Source organism: Gymnoscopelus braueri (genome assembly GCF_963280865.1).
Source record: "Gymnoscopelus braueri genome assembly, chromosome: 5".
NCBI classification, from domain to species: domain Eukaryota; kingdom Metazoa; phylum Chordata; class Actinopteri; order Myctophiformes; family Myctophidae; genus Gymnoscopelus; species Gymnoscopelus braueri.
In genome coordinates, this window is record NC_137606.1 from 35,088,180 (window position 1) to 35,108,535 (window position 20,356).

The 20,356-nt window shown below is 45.6% G+C and overlaps 1 protein-coding gene across 2 annotated transcripts in view; it reads right to left on the minus strand.

The window, feature by feature from the left end:
* The window catches only part of bcas3 (BCAS3 microtubule associated cell migration factor), a 318,853-nt gene that overhangs the window by 191,763 nt on the left and 106,734 nt on the right, over nucleotides 1-20,356 (minus strand). The window contains exons 17-21 of one of the 2 annotated variants that reach the window (XM_080427840.1): nucleotides 18,138-18,182; nucleotides 11,738-11,862; nucleotides 11,305-11,470; nucleotides 8,972-9,072; nucleotides 1,348-1,448 (exon numbers count right to left, since the gene is read on the minus strand). In XM_080427840.1, the coding sequence (XP_080283966.1) occupies nucleotides 1,348-1,448; nucleotides 8,972-9,072; nucleotides 11,305-11,470; nucleotides 11,738-11,862; nucleotides 18,138-18,182 (538 nt within the window). The remainder of the gene's footprint in view (nucleotides 1-1,347; nucleotides 1,449-8,971; nucleotides 9,073-11,304; nucleotides 11,471-11,737; nucleotides 11,863-18,137; nucleotides 18,183-20,356) is intronic. The other variant, XM_080427841.1, reaches the window with a different exon arrangement.

A 20,356-nucleotide genomic window follows, 5' to 3' on the forward strand; every position in this document is an offset into this window, starting at 1 on the left:
CAGTTGTGTCCCTCTTGAGAAGATTACTTATAGCTTAAGAAATGGGTTTGACACTTTTTTGAAGATTTGGCAGCCTTATTTGGACTATGTGGAAACGTTGTCCCTACCTCAACCTGTATCAGAGATGGAATAGGTTGTTATCTACAGCTATCTCGGTCTAGATCTATTATTTCTCGAAGCTACTTAATGTTTTTACAACAGATTTGTCTCTTCTTAATGTTCCTTTTCTTTCTTTTTTGTACCTTATTTTTTTTTTTTTTGATTTTTTTTATCTGTGCTGTCCTTTATGTATGTGGATTTGTATGTGGGGAGGAGGGAGGGTTGTGGGGGGGTTGTATGTATGTATGTATACTTTGTGAAAAATTAAAATGAAAAATAAAATATTCAAAAAAAAAAAAAAATAGCAGCTCATAGCGCCTGGAATGAAGCATTTTGAGATGGGGGTACTGCGGGCCAAATACATATCATTTTGGCAGTCCTTGACAGGAAAAAAAATTACTTTGAGAACCACTGATATTATAGCAACATACGTTTTTTCAAAAAACTGTTGGGTTTTAGAGGACATAAAAATATATATATTCCAAAGATTTGCAATAAAAGTAGCAGATCTACAATCTCATAGTGCGGCACAGAGTTCCGTGCTATGAGCTTGTATATCTGCTGTGTATATATATATATATTGTGTATATCTCTGCTGTCCGGCAGCAACCAGCTAACTCCAAAATGTTCATTTTTCAGGAAATGACAAAAAGAAAAAGAAAGTGGAGTTAGGAGGTTTTGTTTATCATTGATAAGAACAGCTGATTGGACCTCCAAGCTCACAATGAGGTTGGAGGTCAAAAGGGGGTGGAGCCTGGAGTCAGCTAAACCAGCTAACTCCACCCCCCTTTGGTGGAGTTAGCTGGTTTAGCAGAAAGTTTGAGGATCTAATGGAGTTAGCTGGTTTAGTCAGAAGCACTTTTTAATACTTTTAATTGGTTCAATAATGTTTTAATCAGCACACAGACGTAAAGGGTGTTCAATGGCCCGGATTTATGGAAAAAAATGCAAAAGCAGAAAAATGGAGTTAGATGGTTCCTGCCAGACAGCAATATATATATATGTATACATATATATACATATATACATATATATATGTATATATATATATATATATTTTTTTAACAAAGATATCTGCAAATTTTTTTAATAGCCAAATAAATCTTAAAATGATGCGTTCCCGGTCTTAATGGGTCAAATACGAACATCTTTTGTTAGGAACTGCAGCACTGACGGGTACTGTGTCATCATGGCTGTACCCAGGTCTGCTCCTAACGGCTTGGGTGTGTGCGAAAGCGTCTGTCTCACCTGAGAGAGCCACTCCTCGTCTTCCTGTCCACTGTGGTCCGATGCCAGGCTGTCGTATGACTCATGACGCGTGATGGGGCCTGGGCTCCCTGGGGGCACCACTGAAAGCACACACACACACACACACACACACACACACACACACACACACACACACACACACACACACACACACACACACACACACACACACACACACACACACACACACACACACACACACACACACACACACACACACACACACACACACACGAGAGAATCAGAACCTTTTGGCATGTGACTGCAGGCGTGTTTGCTGTTCTGAAATGAAAAGGAGTGAGTGAAATCGACAAGAGGGAGTTAAGCACTTGCAACCTGCGTCCCTAATATGGGCCTGTCATTATGGGCGAAAGAACTGTCAAAAAATGTACCAAAGTTTTGACAACAGGGCTTAAGCGTTCAAACGTGCACGTCCCTCTAAACATGCAGCATGCAGCCATGTGGGCCGATCACATGCGTGCCTCAGTGCATGTGAGAGCATGTGTAAGGACAAGTGAGAGGCAACATGTGTGTCTGGCTGCACCTCAGTGTGTGTGCACCCATGTGTGTCGGTGCCCGTCAGCAGAGAGCGAGAGCGAGAGCGAGAGAGAGAGAGAGAGAGAGAGACTCAGACAGATGGAGCACTTGCAGGCTTGAATAAGCAGCCGTGGAGAATGAGCCCTGATGTCTCTCTCTCTCTCTGCCCCTTCCCTCCCTCCCTCAGGGATACGTCTTTGTTTAACGCGGGAAGGAATAATAAAGTTGTCAAGTTCACATCTGGTGCACACAAGGATGTGATGTCTTCATCTCTCTCTCACACACACACACACACACACACACACACTTGACAAGCATACATATACGTTTTATTTATGTACGTAGATAAGTATGCACACAGACACATGCATACACATGCACATCTGCGTACACATACTGTAATTTACAGGCATATGCGATACATACATGCAGCCATTTGCATATACATACATGTATACGGTAAACGCTCATGCGCAATCATGAGCACACACATACACACACACACAAGTGTGCGCATGCAGGTACGTGTGCCAGGTGTAGAGATGTTCTGGTGAGTTTGACACACTATAAATACTGATGCTCTCTGACACACAACTCACACCTGCTGCTGTGTGTGCGTGTGCGTGTGCGTGTGTGCGTGTGTGCGTGCGTGTGTGCGAGACAGAGAGAAAGGGGTGAAGTAGGTAGGAGTGAGACAGAGAGGGCGAGAAAGAGAGAGAGGAGTTTCTGTGCTGATCTTCTGATAGCCTCATGAAGAATAAACCCTGTGTTGAGTTACTTATTAAACAAAATCAGGACTCCTCCTCTCTCTCTCTCTCTGTCTCTTTGTCTGTCTCTCTGTCTCTGTCTCTCTCTCTCTCTCTCTCTTGCTCTCTGACCCTTGGGGCCAATAGCTGTTCCCTAATTAATTATTGATGCTCGGCAGCAGTTGGTTGGCCGGCTGGATCAAGTTTCCAGAAGGGTGTGTGTGTGTGTGTGTGTGTGTGTGTGTGTGTGTGTGTGTGTGTGTGTGTGTGTGTGTGTGTGTGTGTGTGTGTGTGTGTGTGTGTGTGCGCATGTGTCTGTGTTGGAAAGGGAAAGGGAGGTGATTCTCATTGGCCAGATTGTATAGGCAGCGCTGTGGGAAGCTAGTGGTCATCCCTAAGGGTCAAGCTAAGAGACAGCCTTCTGTGTGTGTGTGTGTGTGTGTGTGTGTGTGTGTGTGTGTGTGTGTGTGTGTGTGTGTGTGTGTGTGTGTGTGTGTGTGTGTGCGTGTGTGTGTGCGTGTGTGTCAGGAGGCAGACTGACCCCCAGTCAGTTACAGACATACAGTATCTAGCCATCTTGTCCGGCCAGTCGACCGCTGTGGTCTCCATTACTGTTTCTCTTAAGAGAGAGCATCAATGCCGCTGTCTGACACGGAAAATCTTTTAAGTGCAAATGCAAAGCACGAACACTCAAAGACGTACATCTACAGCAGAAATTATGTCAATAAATGCAGTGAATTACTGCACAACACTTATGAAAACCAGTTGGAAAAATGAACGGAATACGCTCAAAACTGCTGAACGAGCGAGTCAGCAAACCCAGGTCCTGTGTGCTTCGGTGATGTGATGATGATGTAAAAACTAAGAGAGCATCATCATCTATTTCAATAATTAAAATAATTCAAGCCTGCCCCCTTCAAAAATTAACAGCTTGTTGGGTTGATCTACATGAGAACTCTGATTGGCATTCCTCAAGAAACACCCTCATCTTTTGCCACACACACAGGCCAAAAAAAAAAGAAAATCTATCCTGGATGGGTCTATAATAGAGGCGTCTGTGTCAAAGAGCTTTTATTGACTGTGGAGGAAGCAGTGTTGTGCTGTGCTGAGCAGAGGAACCGTGTGTGTGTGTGTGTGTGTGTGTGTGTGTGTGTGTGTGTGTGTGTGTGTGTGTGCGTGTGGGTGCGTGTGGGGGTGCGTGTGTGAGGTGGTGGTAGCCGGTGGCCCGTTAGCCAGGGCAGTGAAGCAGGAAGGCAGAACAAGAACAAAGCCTGGCCAGGTATTGATGTAGCCTGACCCCCGAGGGCCTGGGGCCAGGGGGGGCCAGAGAGGCCGATCTCCAGGGACAGATAAGGAGGCTAACGATCTGATATCTCTGGAACACAGAGTGGACACAGGATAGAAGTCTCCTCCCTTCGTTCTCTGTCCCCCCTGTCTATCTCTTTTTCTGTCTCTCTCTCTCAGCATTCATTTGATTTCGTTTGATTTTTTCCCCCCCTTTGTTTTCCTTTTCTCCTCTCCTCTATTCTGATCCTCTCCTTTCACTTTGTCCTCTCCGCTCCCCTCGTCTCACATTCCTCTCTTTCCAGTAGTACTCTGGCATAGCTTAATCATTATATATCCTTCAAGACCAATGTGACTGACAGTTCCTTCATTCAGCAAGAGCTCCACTTCCCCCATCCTCTCTCTCTCTCTCCCTCCCTCCCTCTCTCTCTCTCTCTCTCTCTCTCTTTGATTACTGACCCAGTCATGGCGCCAGGGTCTCTCTTTACCAAGCACCTGATGCTCCAAAACGCTCGCCCCGGACCCTCTCTCTGGGCAATTAGGGCTATTGATGGGGTAACTGTGGCTGGGCTGCCATGGGTTTCAAAGACCCAAGAGAATGGCCAAGCCAACACACCAGGTAGTCAGTCAGTCAGTCAGTCAGTCACCTAGCCAATCAGTCAGCCAGCCAGCTATCAAATAAGTCAGTCAGTCAGTCAGCTAGCTAGCCACACAGTCTCCACAATTAGCACATTACGACACAGGGGGATGTGAGTCTCTGGCTACTGTTGTTGCCAGGCTCAAAGGAGCCGGACAGAAATCCTGGAGGTAAATTATTCACTTGCTTGTTTGCTTCAGAGTGACTTTGTGGCCAGAGAGAGAGAGAGAGAGAGAGAGAGAGAGAGAGAGAGGGGAGAGAGAGAGAGAGAGAGAGAGAGAGAGAGAGAGAGAGAGAGAGGTGTCCCAAGTCTCCCAATATATATACCGCCAACAGCCAGCTAAACACTGTCCTCCCAGAAAGAAAGAAAGAAAAAGAAAAAATGGAAGCTAAAGAATTAATGTAGCAACTGAGACTGTACAAAAAAACTCACATTCATCAAGGAGGCCTGCTACTGTTATTCCAACCATTACAGCTTTGAAACCCACTGCAGACACCTCAGGGGTAACACAAAATACAGTCCATTCATTTACTCCTCTCATTTCATTCCGGGTAGAAAGGGAGAAGGGAGGAAAGAGACAGAAGTGAGAGAGAAGGCCTCTTTCCTTAAAGTGCTTCAACAGCCCTAAAAGTGAGGATTTCTTCAAGCATTGAAAACTGGACAGAAACAGCATTTATGAAGCCAACTTGTAATATCTCCTCCTCATCTGTACCTCTGTGTGTGTGTGTGTGTGAGAGAGAGAGAGAGAGAGAGAGAGAGAGAGAGAGAGAGAGAGAGAGAGAGAGAGAGAGAGAGAGAGAGAGAGAGAGAGAGAGAGAGAGAGAGAGAGAGAGAGAGAGAGAGAGAGAGAGAGAGAGAGAGAGAGAGAGAGAGAGAGAGAGAGAGAGAGAGAGAGAGTGAGTGAGTGTGTGTGTGTGTGTGTGTGTGTGTGTGTGTGTGTGTGCGCGCGCGCGTGCACTTGGCAGGGTGTGTACCAGAGCCTGTACATCTCTGTCAGTCTTATCTTCCCCAGGCAGCGGTGTGGAGCTGCTGGGTGGTGCCAGCGGTTGGCTGGGGGCAGATGGACAGGTGGAGATAGTGACCGTGAAGTGGCGCCACGGCTGCCTTTTATCATCCCGTCCTGGAGGCTCCGGCTGGCCTGACCTCGGCCCTGTGCACTCCTCCTTCCTTCCCTCCCCTCTGCTCCTCTCTCCTCTCCCGGCGTACTGCATTTTTAATCAGGCCGGGTCATCCAATATAGAGCCACGAGACCAGAGACCATGAGCTGTCAATCAGCACTCTGGCGTTCCTGGGTCAGATTCAGAGAGTCAGATGGACCCTCTGCTTGTATTCGACAGTTAGCCGGGTCAAGACTCGCTCTGGCAAGCGTAGATATTTCTTTTCATTTGGCGTCACTACTTTTGAGCTTCCGTCGGCTTGACTTTATCTACAGAACTCTCTCTTTCATCCTCTTGATTCCACTCTCCTCCTATTCCTTTCTCCTCTGCGGCCCGCCGTATCGCCAATGTAAACTAGACCTTGATAACACAGTTTGTGTTGCAGGGGATAGGAGGGAGGAACGCGCGTGTGTGCGCGCACGTGTGGACAAGTGCAGTGTGCTGCTGAACCTTACGCTCAGAGAGAGAGACAGCTGGACAGGGTGCGTATGTCTGTGGTGTAATTTGTCCCGGGGTCAAATTGACCCTCTCTCCCGGATCACATCTCTCCTTTTCTGTGCCAAGCACCACTCCCCGGAGAACATAGAAGGCCGGCGCGGCCAAGCGTGCCACAAACAGGATGCAGGAGTCACTGCTCGGGTGCAAAGCTCCCAGATGGAAGGTGGCACTGTGCAAGTCCGCCTGCATAGGTGGTGGTGTGTGTTGTGTGGCACATCGGCCAGAGGGCGGATGGCAGCGGACCAAGAGGCTGTACAATTCTGTGCATACTGCCTTGCCCTCGCTTCAGCTCACGCCACATCATGTGGCTGGGCTGCAGTATGAAGGCAGAGAGCGGCCCGAGTTATGTGCCTATCACTAATTGGATGTAAATATTAACGCAATGACTCCGTCTCATTATGTGCCCCCTCTACCTCTGCTCATATTGCCTCTGCTAATCGTCATGGCTCTGACACTACCAGTTAGACCTGGGGCGCAGCACAAGTGAACGGAGATGAGTAGGGAGATTATTGGAGATGCAACGGCCGCTCACCCCAAGCCTCCTACAAGAGCTAATTACCGAGTTAGTATTTACAATGTGGTGCGTGCAGCGAGGCTGGCTGATTCCTGGAGACAGATTCATTACATGTGTGGCCATCCGTGGCCACTCCATGGACTGGAGGACTAGCCTTTCGGATGTCAACCTAAAGTGCTTTTTGCTCTTTGGACTTGTTATTGAATTAGAGGGAGTTTGGGGGCGTGTGCTAATTAGTGTGAGTCTATTAACATCGTGCTAGTGTGTCCAGGAGCAGGCAGTGACGCGGCCAGCGACAGAGGCTGGGGTTAAGGCGCCGCACTGAACGGAAAAGCTGATAGTCTGTCTGATAGGGTGCAGAGGACTTGAAATGGAAAAGATGCCTTATCTCCCTCTGAGGACTTGGGGAGAAGAGAAGTTATGGCCACTGCCTGAAAGGGCCCCTTCTCAGCATGTGGCACCAATAAGAGGCTGACGACTAGCTTCCAACAGGGAGTCAACATGGCAAATCAATAGAGCATGGACCAGCGCCCCTCTGACTAATGGTGAAAAAACACACACACACACACACACACACACACACACACACACACACACACACACACACACACACACACACACACACACACACACACACACACACACACACACACACACACACACACACACACACACACACACACACACACGCCAACGCACAAAAAAACAACATACATGCTCGGGAGTGAGAGTGTGCCTGCCTTAACAGTATGGTGCATAAATAAATAAATACATGAGTGCACATCATGTATCTGAACAAAATATACATACTAAAAAAGCACACTATACTATACAGTGTATGCTGCTGCTTCTATTTTCTACATCAAGTATAGTAAGTATACTTTTCTACATGAAATGTATTTAAATTCACAAATACTTCTCTCATGCCAGATCAAATGTATTATTTCAGGTTATATTTCCTCATTCAGGCTTGAAATCATAGTGCTGCTGACAGGAGAGCGTCGGTGATGCTGTTGTAACCATAGTAATCATTTCTCTGGCTTCTGAGTATAGAACAGAAGCCTTAATTGACCAAATTGCATCTATTATGAGCAAGTTCTTAGTGTGGATTGTGAGGAGTGTTTTAATAATATGTGGCTCCATCTGTGTCCAGAATCAAATCAACAGTCATGTTTGAAAGACTGAAGATAAACAATAATTTGTGTCAATCCACAATCTGTGTCAGTGATGTAATGAATAAAATGTGCGTACTGTAAGTATTTCAGTGTATTCAGAGTCAGACCATTGTAGCAGAATGTGATGCCCCATGGGAAAACAGACGTGTGTAGTTGTTGTACTGTTTATATTGTCTGTAGCGTTTTGTTTACATGCGTTTTCTCTGCAGACAAATGTTTTGTAGTTCACTTGGGTCAGATGAAATAACAATGAGTTTGAATGAATTGAATATACAGTGTACACACACACACACACACAGGTCGGTATTTCTACGCTTGTGAGGACAGCAATGGACTAGGATGGCTAATTTTAGATTTACCATTTTTCTTGCTATTTTGAACCCTAAACCTATCCTTAAATCTAAGCCTAATCCTAACCCAAATGCCTAACCCTAAATCTAGCCCCTAAATGCCCAGTCCGGTAACACTTGCTATGCATCCCATGTCTATAATGCATTATAAACATACTTATAATCCATTATAATCTATAATCTAAAATGCAATGTAATCTGCTCATAAAACTGTATAATTACAGGTATAAGAAATCATGAGGTAAGGTAATACACTATGATCCTTGACACCCAAAAAATGTGAGTGTCTATTATTGCACATCCTCATGTTATTGCACATCATGTGATTATTGTTATAAAGCACTACTATAAAGGCCTTTAACTATAATTATAGTGTTATGAGCAGATTATAAATGCACTGCATGCATTATAAATATGCTTATAATGCAATATAGACATGGGATGCAAAGCAAGTGTTACTCCAAATCCTAACCCCGATCTGAATCTTTTCTTAATGGTTACCTTACCTCTTGACCTTACTGTAAGTCTTTGCTAACCTGGAAAACAAACCTTTTCCTGTGGTGTCTGGCATTTTGGACCTCACAATGCAAAACACCTCAAACTGTTGGACCTTAAAAGGACAGCAATACCTGCACGCGCACATTCACGCGCACGCATGCACGCACAGACGCATATATGGGGGAGGTGGGATATGCAGCACTTACATCCAGCCAGCAGGTACTGGTAGTACTGAACGAGGTCCGACGACAGCACCAAGGGATGGTTGGAGTTGAAGGGAGGCTGTAGCTCGTTCCATTGAGGCGTCCTGTTCCACAAACACAAGTCAGACAGGGAGACGTTATAGAAGGTTTCACCCTGCTGAGCATCAAATGGACTCCAGTCCCTCGCGTCTGATGCCGCAGCACATGTGTCAACGTCTGGAGTGCACGTTGTGCAGAGTACATGTTGCGCTACATAACCTCTGATCACAGGGAAACGATGCCTTTTTGCATTGCTACACATGCCAGGAATGGCACCCTGCCAACGCCGCACATTGTCTGCATCTATGCTGTGGTCGTGTGTACTGTACAGTATGTCTATGCACAGTATGTATATCTGAGTCCATGCTAGAGCCTGACCGGAGACAGATTTCTGGGTGGAATGCTGATCCCGATTTTTTTGGAGAGTCCTAGACCAGTGGTTCTCAAACCTTTTCATGTCAAAGACCCCTAAATTAATATGGACCCCCATCTGAAAATTGCCAGGAAACCCCCATACAAGATTTGTTTCTTTCCAAATAAAATTTATTTATTTTCAAAGATTTATTTTATAATAGCATTGGCGATTGGCTATTTTTAAATGGCCAATGTACGTGTATACGGTTAATCTGAAGGACCCCTGGGGGGGGTCTCCAGACCCCACTTTTAGAACCACTGTCCGAGATGTTTTGACTAGGGCTGGGACTTTGACTGATTAATATCGATTAATTAATTACAGAAATTGAATATGGCTCGTTTAAAAAAATAAAATAAAAATCCGAGCTACTGTAGATGTGTTTTTCTAAATCTCATAACATTGGAGGGAATGGAGTGACTTTTTTTGGGATGACGTCATTTCTGGTTCTAGCCTTCTCTCGCAGTCAAGGGATCATTCATGGGTTGGCGAAGAGCGCCCTCTAGCGTAATTTCTTTTTTAAATTGACGGAGATCTCCGTCAATGACAGGGAATGTTAAGCTTATGTATTCATTCACTATTCATTGATTCAATTGTATACCAAAATCCATTTGAATTGAAAACATTTGCTTCTAAGGTCAAATAATGACATGCGATTAAAATGTGATTAATTTCTATTAATTAATTACAAAGCCTTAAATTAATTAGATGTTTCTTTTTTTATGGAGTCCCAGCCCTAGTTCTGACAGATAGGCCTATAAAAAGTGCAACATTTTCCAATCATTTTGAAAAAAGATTTTTAAAAAGTTTTTATTTGAGAACGTTTATTGATTGATTGATTGATTGATTGATTTCTTTATTCCTATGTCCCATGTCAACTTATTTACTATCAAATCAGTTTGATAGAGCAGACAAGTGTCTGAGGAATGTGACTTCCTAAATCCTGATTGAAATTTGAACATACGGTCATGGGATAATAGATAGGAGTTGATCTGTTTCCATTACATTTTCTTTTGATATTGAGTTTAAAATTGAAACAGGACGGTAGTCTAATTTGGGGTCTAATTTGCTTCCTTTTTTGTAGATAGGAATAACTCTGGCCGATTAATTTTTTATTTTATTTTATGTATTGACAAATTGATTAAAAATGTAATACCAAGGAGTAATAGCAAGGAGTAATCTTCTGCTGCGTCCAGCAGTTTATGCAAGTTAAGTTTTAAACATAAAAAAACAAAAATAAACAAATAACTTTTTGATCACTATAGTTTTAACACATTGACTGCCAGAATTATTTGAGATTTTTAGCTGTTGCCTGCCAGAGATTTTTCATTGAAAAAAAAAAGTACTCAGGAGCCGAGAAACAGAATTTTTAAGTTTTAAGTTAACAAGGAAGTGGGTAGGAGTCTAAATCTTCGAAAAATCATATCTCCTTGGTTTTTTTTTTTTTTAAACGCAGATCTGCGTTCTTGGCAGCCCACGGATTTATTAAAAATAGAACGCATATATGTGTTCTTGGCAGTCAATGTGTAATAAAAGGAGCACTTCACTCATTTTCCACCATCATTCTACAGATAGTTACAACCTCGCATTGTGATTGGCTGAGAGGCATTCTAATGAGTGCCAATATCTCAAAATACAGCACTCCGAATGCATCCACCATGTTTACCTTATCTATTATCCCTTTATTGCTTTCTAATCATACACATATTTGTCACAAAATACATACTGTGATACCACTGGCCTCATGCCTATGACTGGAGGACACCTGTTGTTGTGTCTTTATTTTTAATAAAACCATATAAAAAGCAATTTGGCACTGTAATATTGTCATGGCTAGTCAAGCCACATGGCTTTGTTCAAAGTGGGTTGATTGTGCGGTCTCTACCTGACTAGAGTCCAGCAGGCACGTGGACAGGTGCTGAGCTCCAGAGGGGTGTCGTCGCTGATCTTCTGCGCCGTGCTGATTGGCCGAGGCTCCAGCACGTGCTCCACCAAGGTACCGTAGCAACTGAGGATGTAGAGAGAGTCCACTACGGACTGTCTGGACTGATCTGGAGGGAGGAAAGGGAGGTAAACTCTACTGTGGACCTTTAAAATGAGACTCAGGCAACCTCGTGCCCATAACCAGAAAACGACTCGAGGTCAAAGATCACTCCTGAAGGCAGTAAAATATTTACAGAGGTTGTGTCCCCGACATTAAGCATGTCGTTATGACTTAATGTGACTGACTGGTTTGGACTGTGCGTTTTGAACCGACTTGCGTGCTGAGTCTAGGTTGAGGGGTGGGGTGCAGTTTAAGAGAGAGGCCTTGGGCTCACCTTTCTCTCTCTTCATGTTAGGGTTGGTGATGAACCAGGAGCGTGAGGAGGCAAAGAGGGCGGCCACGCAGAACTCCCCTCCACTGGACTTGCTGGGCGAGATCTGAGGCGGTGGCTTAGCTTTGCTTCAGAGGGGACAAACAGAAACATACAGGGGTACGGTGAAAATGGACGCATGACCAATACACAACTACCGCCGTACACAACGGCAATCAGAGAGTAAATTATAACTTTGAATAAGCAGTGACAGGGAGCGAAAGGACATTTTGAATGATTTGAAATTGTACTCCACACACGAAACATGTAACATTTGTTGAGGCAGGTATATACGGACACTATAAGACATCTATAAACAAAAGAGATGGCATGCAAGAAGCTGAGCGAGGGAAGCAATAAAATGCCCACAAAAGATATCCAGTAATAACAATAAATCACACATGTTCTGTGTAACTGAGAGGACAGAGAGGACTATTTACATAATAATTATTCAGGAAATAATCCAAACCAGTCCAATGGTCTGAGCATACAGTATATGCATTACAACATGTTCCTGTACACGTGAATTCATCCATCATTCTAGTTCATGTTCCAGTGTGAAATGGATGGTGTGGGTGTGTGTGTGTGTGTGTGTGTGTGTGTGTGTGTGTGTGTGTGTGTGTGTGTGTGTGTGTGTGTGTGTGTGTGTGTGTGTGTGTGTGTGTGTGGGAACGTGTCAGAGTGTGGTGAAAGGTGATGTCATTGTGGCCTACATTGCATACACACTTCAGTGACTTGATTAGGTCTTTCCACATCTCAGGCACACTAGTGCCTGATATTAAATCCTGTATGTTTATGTATGAGCATAATATACTTGCTAAATATGAAACCTGTGCGTGTGCGTGTGTGTGTGTGTGTGTGTGTGTGTGTGTGTGTGTGTGTGTGTGTGGCCAGCCATCTCACTCTCAATCTGGGACCTGGCTGTCTCACACTCTGATGTCTGGCTCTCTTATTCTGAGGTATGGCTCTCTTATTCTGAGGCCTGGCCCTCTCACTCTGGGGCCTGGCCGTCTCACTCCATCTCACTCCGAGGCCTGGCTGTCTCACCCTGAAGCCTGGCCGTCTCACTCTGATGCCTGGCTGTCTCACTGCGAGTCAGCCGCCGCTGAGAATTTATTGGGAGTTATTGGATTATTCAGCATGTCAGGACCGTTTGGGAGGAAGTAGACACAGAAAGGCTTCTCAGCTGCGATAGGGTTCCCCATATGGAACTGATCAGAAAACAGTAGCGAGGGGTCTGGTATTATTGTCCGGCCTCATAACCGACCTGGACAGTAAAACGTGTCCCGAGCAGATCAGGAGCGAGGTGGGCTTAGGGTCAGAGACCTGGGCGGTGTCTCATGCTCCCCAGAGGGGTGCTTAACCTCGACCCTTGAGGGAAACCACACACTCACTCACATGTACACTCATCTGTTGGGAAGGAAGAAAAGAGGAAAAGAAAGAGAGAAGAAAAGTCTTGGGTGTGGGGGGGGTTGGGATACTTGCTGAATGGCAAGTCAAATAAATACATAAATAAATAAATAAATAAAAGGAACTCCCTGAGGGCTGGGTTTCATACTTTTCAAATGAAAATACACTTTTCAAAAGGGTTGAGTGACAAAGCAGAAATTAATCCGGGACAGTACATGTTTAGGCCACTGGTCCAAGCAGCAAAGTCTCCCCCCACTGTACAGGACTGCGTGTCCTGTAGTTGAACTAGCTGTCACACTAATAGGTGCTGAATGACCCACTGCCAGCCTCCACTCTCGCTCTCTCACTTCCCTCCAGACTGTCATCGGCTCGCAAATGACTCCCTGGACGCGGGGAGACGTTTGTGTCTTTGTTTAGCCGACGCTGTGTGAAGGAGGGATCGAGGGGGAAGAGGGAAGACAAGAGGAAGGCCTCCGGACAACTTTAATGCTCTGTATGTATTTGGTAGTGGTGTGTGTGTGTGTGTGTGTGTGTGTGTGTGCTCGCGGGTGGGGGCTGAATAACCAAATATCTCCAGTAAGCTGTGCGTGTTGAAGGAGATGGAGGGGAGAGATAGTGCGACGGTCAGGATATTGCCTTGGCTAGCACTGGGACGTCCTTGTCTCCTCCTCCTTGCTCCTCCTCGGATCTGTTGGTCTGTCAGCACCACCAGGAGAGATAGAGCGCTAAGCAAACAGGCCTGGATGGCCAGAGGTCAGCCAGCTCTGAGGACAACTTGGCTTATAGGCTTCACTCTTCCTTTCAAATTCGTCTCCTGTCCTCTCCGTCCCCGACTCTATAGTCTCTCCTACTCCATATCGGAGCAGATATCGGTGAGGCCGAGAAGACTAAACAACAGACTCTTAATCCATTAATATAAAAACGTCTATAAGTGTGGCAAATGGTGGGCAGGGGGAAAGGGGGAAATGAGGTATCTGGTGGTCACAGGACACCGTATAACTTCACTTCACTGCCCCAGAGAGGCGCTGCGGCTTTCTGAGTGGGAGAAGAGATGGAACGATATTCCCGACTCTGACCGTGTGGGAGTGCCACAAAGTCTGGGCTCTTCTACTGCGAGGTGTTTAATCGCTGTAAGCCTTGGTGTTCTGTCTCTCCTGTTGCTGGAAAAAAAATGTAAACCCTCAAAAGCCCTGTGGTTGACCGGTTTCAATAACCCAGGAAACACAAATCCTATTCCAGAGCGACTTGACGTTGGTTTTGGAGGGTGAGGGCTAAGGGGGGGGGGGGGGTGGGGTGGGACAGAGGGGGCTGGCGATGTGTGCGGTGAAACGGAAGATATTTTATCCCCCTCGCTATTCTTCATGTTGTCTTTGGACGCAGATGGTGCTGTAATAATAAATCTAGGAATAACACTGTTTAAATGTGACATGTTTTCTTGAAGTGAGAGGAGGAAAGGACCAATGACAAATTGGTGTGTAAACAGCTCTTCCACGGCCCAGCAAAGGGGAGACGGTTGTTTCAGGACCACGCGGCAAACTGACCAAGACACTAGCGCACACTCACACAACCCTACAGACACATACCAATCCATCTGAGTCTGTGATGGGAGCATATAACAGTGGCACCCCGCCGTAGGCTCTGGTGCTGATGAGCTGTGCCTGCGTGTCTTTGAAAAGGCCTGGGGTAGCGTTGCGCAGCACAGCGCCTGCCAACAGGATCAGGATCACAGCTTGGTTCTCTCCTCTCCTCTTCGGAGAGGACTAACCGCCAAAGTTTATTCATCTGCGTTTTAAATCATCCTTTTCCTCTCGGTCTCACTTGAAGTGGCTTGAAAGTGTTGAGGTTTCTGCCCTTGCGACAGAGAGGCACGGCTCCAGCAGACGAAGCCTAATTCTGGACTCCATATGGAAGACAGGAACCATTCACGACGGGACAGGGGGTGGGTGGGGAGGGTTGGCAAATGGCAGTAACTTACGAAAAATGTAACCCAATATCAATAAATTATGAAACATAAATATACAGAGTGGGATAGGAGAGTGGGGGGAGATGGATGTCACTAAACAGAAGCCAAATAGCATTTTTCCCCTTTTCTCCCTGCACCAGATTTCCCATAGTATCGCCTTTTACCAGGGAGCGGCGTCCATTTTCTCTCTAATTTTAATTCACTGAAAAGACTACTCGCATGTCATTTCCACTTTTAATTTAACAAATGAGGACTCTTGACTGAGCTAATAGCTTTTCCTCAAGGGCATAATTCAATCTGCGACATCCACCATCAAAGTCTCTTCGCATTACAATGTCCGGGACTAACGTGAGGCGCCATGGGGGGATGGAAGTCCTGTGGCAGCCTCCATTTATTTTCAGGGCCTGCGCAGTAAACAAATACGATAGAGTCCACTTGAGCCGGTCGTCCCGCGACAAAGAGCTGGGAGCGTGCGACACACGGAGAAACCGGCAGGCCGCTGTGGGCCATATGGTTAATATATGTCAGTGAAGGAGTCTGCATTAAGACTGTGACCATAGAGATAGAGGAAGAAAAGGAGGGAAGAAAAGAGAGAGGGAAGAGGAGAGAGATAAAGAGAAAGGGAGAGAAAGAGAGAGAGGGGGAGCCAGTTTTGGGCAGTCATGTGGAGGACACATCCTTCAACGTCACATTTATTATTTTACAAAAGCCCTTACACAACGGAGGCGGCCTTCGGGCTGCGCAGAACAGACTGCACTAATGACAACCACAGGGGACTCACCGTAAACAATGGAGGTTGAGCATCCAATGTTCTGACACAAACCCAACTCAATTTCCTAACATTTCGGAGTGTATTTATTGTTCTGTCCGGAGCCCTAACACAGCCAAGAGGAGGCGTTAGATCAGAAGGTGGTTGGGTTTCACACCATGTGAGCTATATTTAACCAGCCTGAGCATGGTGTGAGGTCATGTAATTGGACGATGTGGTCAGGGCCTTCCGTCCCTCTCTGTTGCTGAGAAAGAAATGGCGGGAGCGCATGGATGTTAGAGCTCTGAAGAGTGGAAATTCAAGGAGACACAGTTACAGTACACTGTGCCCTTGCAAAGGAAAGAAAAGAGGCTTTGTTTCCCAAAAAAATCATGTCTCAAGTCAGTGTTCTATAGAGTTCTCAGAGGGCCTGATTACCCCCCAAAGCACGCACACGCACACGCACACACACACACACACACACAAGCGAGAATTGACAAATGAACTGTCATACCCCACGTCCCAAGGCATATGCTGTTAGGCAAACGATATAGCTTTAACTAGCCTGAATTTGAGCGGAAGGCAGTTATTGTGAGGATCACGATTTCCAATGCTAATGATGTGGACCTTTGAAAAGCATACTCTCTGAAATCACTAAGGGCCTGGATGGAGCACGAGGGGGAAGGAGAAGGAGGGAGGGTGGGTGGGGGGGGGGGGGGAGAGAGAGAGAGAGAGAGAGAGAGAGAGAGAGAGAGAGAGAGAGAGAGAGAGAAAGGGGGGGGGAGAAAAACTTCAATTAAAAAGTATGAGTGACTGCCCACAACAAAAGGAGAAACCCAAGACTTGGGGAAGGCACCACATGCTATTCATTTTCTAAAGTGAATCAAGTCGACAGAGAGGACCTGGAGAGGAGGGGGAGGGAAGGGAAAAGTTCAGTTCGCGGAGCCACTCAATCATCTCTCCATAAGTGACTCTGTCATAATGGGGCTTCTTTTAAAAGCTTGTAAGCATCTGATTTCACGAGACGGCGTTGACAAGAGACTGCTCTTCAGCCCCCGTGAGTATCGAGAGGCCCCCGTGAGTATCGAGAGAGGTCTGCGTCTAGGGAGCGCCATGCACAGAATGAAAAAATACCAATACAAAAATGCTACGTCTTCAGCCATTCGGTCCGCGCTAGGGCAGAGACCTGAAACTCAACAATGAAGTGCATCTAGTTTGTACGCTTTACTTCACAGGCTCAGATTTGGAACTTGTGATTGGTGGAAAGTTCGTGACCGCGAAATGGGAGCCGAGCAACGATGCAAAATAATTTCTGGAGTTAAGGTGAAGTGTTTCAAAGAATAGGAAGTGAAACACCAAGTGAAAAGACACCAAACAAAAAATATTGATAATCATTCAAAATAAATGTTTCACAACAACAACAAAATGTAAGTATAAACGAAGATTTCCTGGGAAAGACGGCACATCAGTTACTACAACATTACCCCATGATGTCATGTAATTGTCAGACCCAAGTCAACAGCAAAACAGTGCGCTGTGAGCAAGTAAGACACTATTCACAAAAGGAGGGCTCAGCACTCACTGCATGCATACGCACAAAAATGTAACCAAATCGGATAAAAAGGAAATTAGAACAGCATGCGTTTTGACACAAAGGCGTTATTCTTGGAAAAAAACTGAAAAGAAGGCATCGTGTACGGTCCAAGCAAAGTGAAAGAGGGAGAGATGTGTTTTTTGGTGGTGGGAGGTTCAAAGAAACCACAAAGCAAGGGGGAAAAAGAGAGATGTGTCACTTCTCAAATGCCTCGTACCCACCTAGAACACTGTGTACTACAGCATAACCTTACTTTACAATACATGATGCACGGTTCAATGGCTATCAAGGAGCAGCACAGCATCATGTATACAGCATCATAAAAACGTCTTGGTTTGGTTATGTATTGCATCAACCTTTAACAACAACAAAGTGTATTCAACGAGACTTACAACATCAACATACAGTGAAAGTGCCAGCAATAGGAAAAAGAAAAAAAAACACAACGTTTGCACAAAAAAGGGTTAGAAATAGGGGAAAGCTATAGCCTCTTCTGTAATATTTATTTCCCCTAAGGTATGACTCAACAAACTGTGTGTGGAATGTGTTGAAAATATACCCAGAGACAAATGAGAGAGGCAATGGAGGCGGTATGCTGTGGGAGAATATAGAAGCATGCTTCCGAGAGAGGAGCTGAGGCAAAACTCACCATGGAGTTTTAATGGCAAAACATCCCACCCCAAAGAGGTAGGGTCTTCATGAGGGAGGGAGGGAGGGAGGGAGGGAGGGAGGGGAGGGAGGGAGAGAGAGACAGAAAATAGATGGAAAAACCATTATTAAACTAGCACGCTCCGGCAAGCACAGTTTTCACATTACATCGTTTTTGACGTGTCTGTTTAAGCGCACAACAACGCATCGGGCAGGAAACAGAATGTCCGTACGCTAAGATGGATTTGAGAACCTGGGGGATGGCTCCGTGATCTGAGCGCTCAAGCTGTTCTGTAAAGTGTGATACCATACTGTACATTTGGCAGACGTAGTGTGTCCGCATACTTCTATAGTCATCCATCTTTAATTTCTTCTTTTTTTTTTGTGCTGCGGATTCTAACTTTAAAGGAATGAGGTGCACAATGCAGGTCTGAAGCCAACCATGTAAAGAAATGTGACACCAGGAAACTGATAGGAAAACAGATTTGATTGTTGCGATTAGCAAAGGTTTATGTGATTTGTATATATGGAACTCTTCAGCCTGTTGAGATAGGAGGAGTTGCATGTGCTGTCTTTTTATAGCACCAGTGTGTATTTGTGGGTGAGCATTGTCTTTGTGAGTGCTTGCATGCCTGTGTTTGGAAGCAAGGGTGTGGGTGAGTGTATTCACTGTGATTATGTTATCAAGGACATAGTGTGTGCGTGTGCGTGTGTATGTGTATGTTTGTGCGTGCGTGCGCACACAAGAATCTACTGTCTTTTGAGCATGTGTGTGTGCGAGTGTGTGTGTCAGTATGAGTGTGTGTGTGTGTGTGTGTGTGTGTGTGTGTGTGTGTGTGTGTGTGTGTGTGTGTGTGTGTGTTCCTAGTGTTTACAAGCCATTAGGAGTAGGAGTGTGTTCCTGTGTTTATCCTGCACATCCAGAGATAGTGACAGAGCTCCGTAAACTGTTTACAGTAAATAAGCCTTTTCCCAACAGCAATAATGGCCCGATGAGACTGAACTCTGTCCCGGCCAGCCAGCCTCCCCCAAGTCATGAAAACAGGATCCCTGGCCAACCAAAGCACTCTGCTTCAATTCTTTATTTTATCGCTTTCGTTGCATCCGCCTGGATCCCTCCAGACGATAGCACAGAGTCTCAAATTAGTCCTGGTACACGGATGTGAGCGAAAAAAAAGTACAAAACAAGTGGCCTTTGGGAGAGAGAGGGAGCAACAATGTGCCACAGAACGTCTTACACTAGCAGCACCGGTTGACATTCGACGGAGGGGTTACTGTAACGGAGGCCCCTGGTAAACGGCTGCTAATCAGACTGCGTAGTGGGGGGTGGGTGTACCATTAGTGCTGGGGTCTTAGTTCCACTGAGTCTGGGGGATGTGGGGTGATGCAGGGTGGAGGAGTGAGGGGTCTACTCTACCCTCCTGTGAGCCCTCTCCAACGTACCGAGCCCCGACTGTGGGCCTCCTGCTGGGTAAATGGACGGATGCCAATGGGAGACAAATGGAGAAGTGGGGTGAGAGCTCCACAGAAGGAATAAAGGCCAAGTGGACCTTGGGGTCTCAGATGACGTGCGTTCAGGTTTCTCCTTCCTGCCTTCTTGTAAGGAATGTATTGTGTGTCTGCAGGAGAATGGTGGTTAATGGTGGCTGAATCAATGCACATAAATTAGGATGGTAAATATACAGTGAAAAGGCCAAGTATTTGTACAGGGAAAAGTTAGATGCGTTGTGTTTGCGGATGATGGCATCATGGTTCGTCATGGATTCGGCCAATAAAAACATTATCGGCGCTAAACCAATATTACACTGTAAATAACTTTACTGAGGGTATATGGCCACAGCATTTAACAAAAATAAAACGTAGTAATACAGTTGTGCATTATGTAGGATTGAGATAAGAATGACAGCTACAACAACTGTTACAAAACCTGTAAAAGACCCCGGAAAATCTACTTCTGTAATAGCTCAATTTTAACCTCTGCAAAAGCCTGCTTCCAGAGCTGTGCTAATGTCATCATTATAGCAATTTGCTCAAAATGTACCTAGAAATACATGTGACGTTGGCAACACAGATTGCAGGCAGACTGAACAAGAGGGCATGTGCGCACAAATGTGTGCTGCGAGAGAGAGAGACAGAGCCAGCAAGAGAGCGAGCATAAATCGACCTGTGAGGGCGACGACCCCACTCCCACAGAGTAATCGTTCACACATTCATCTCTTA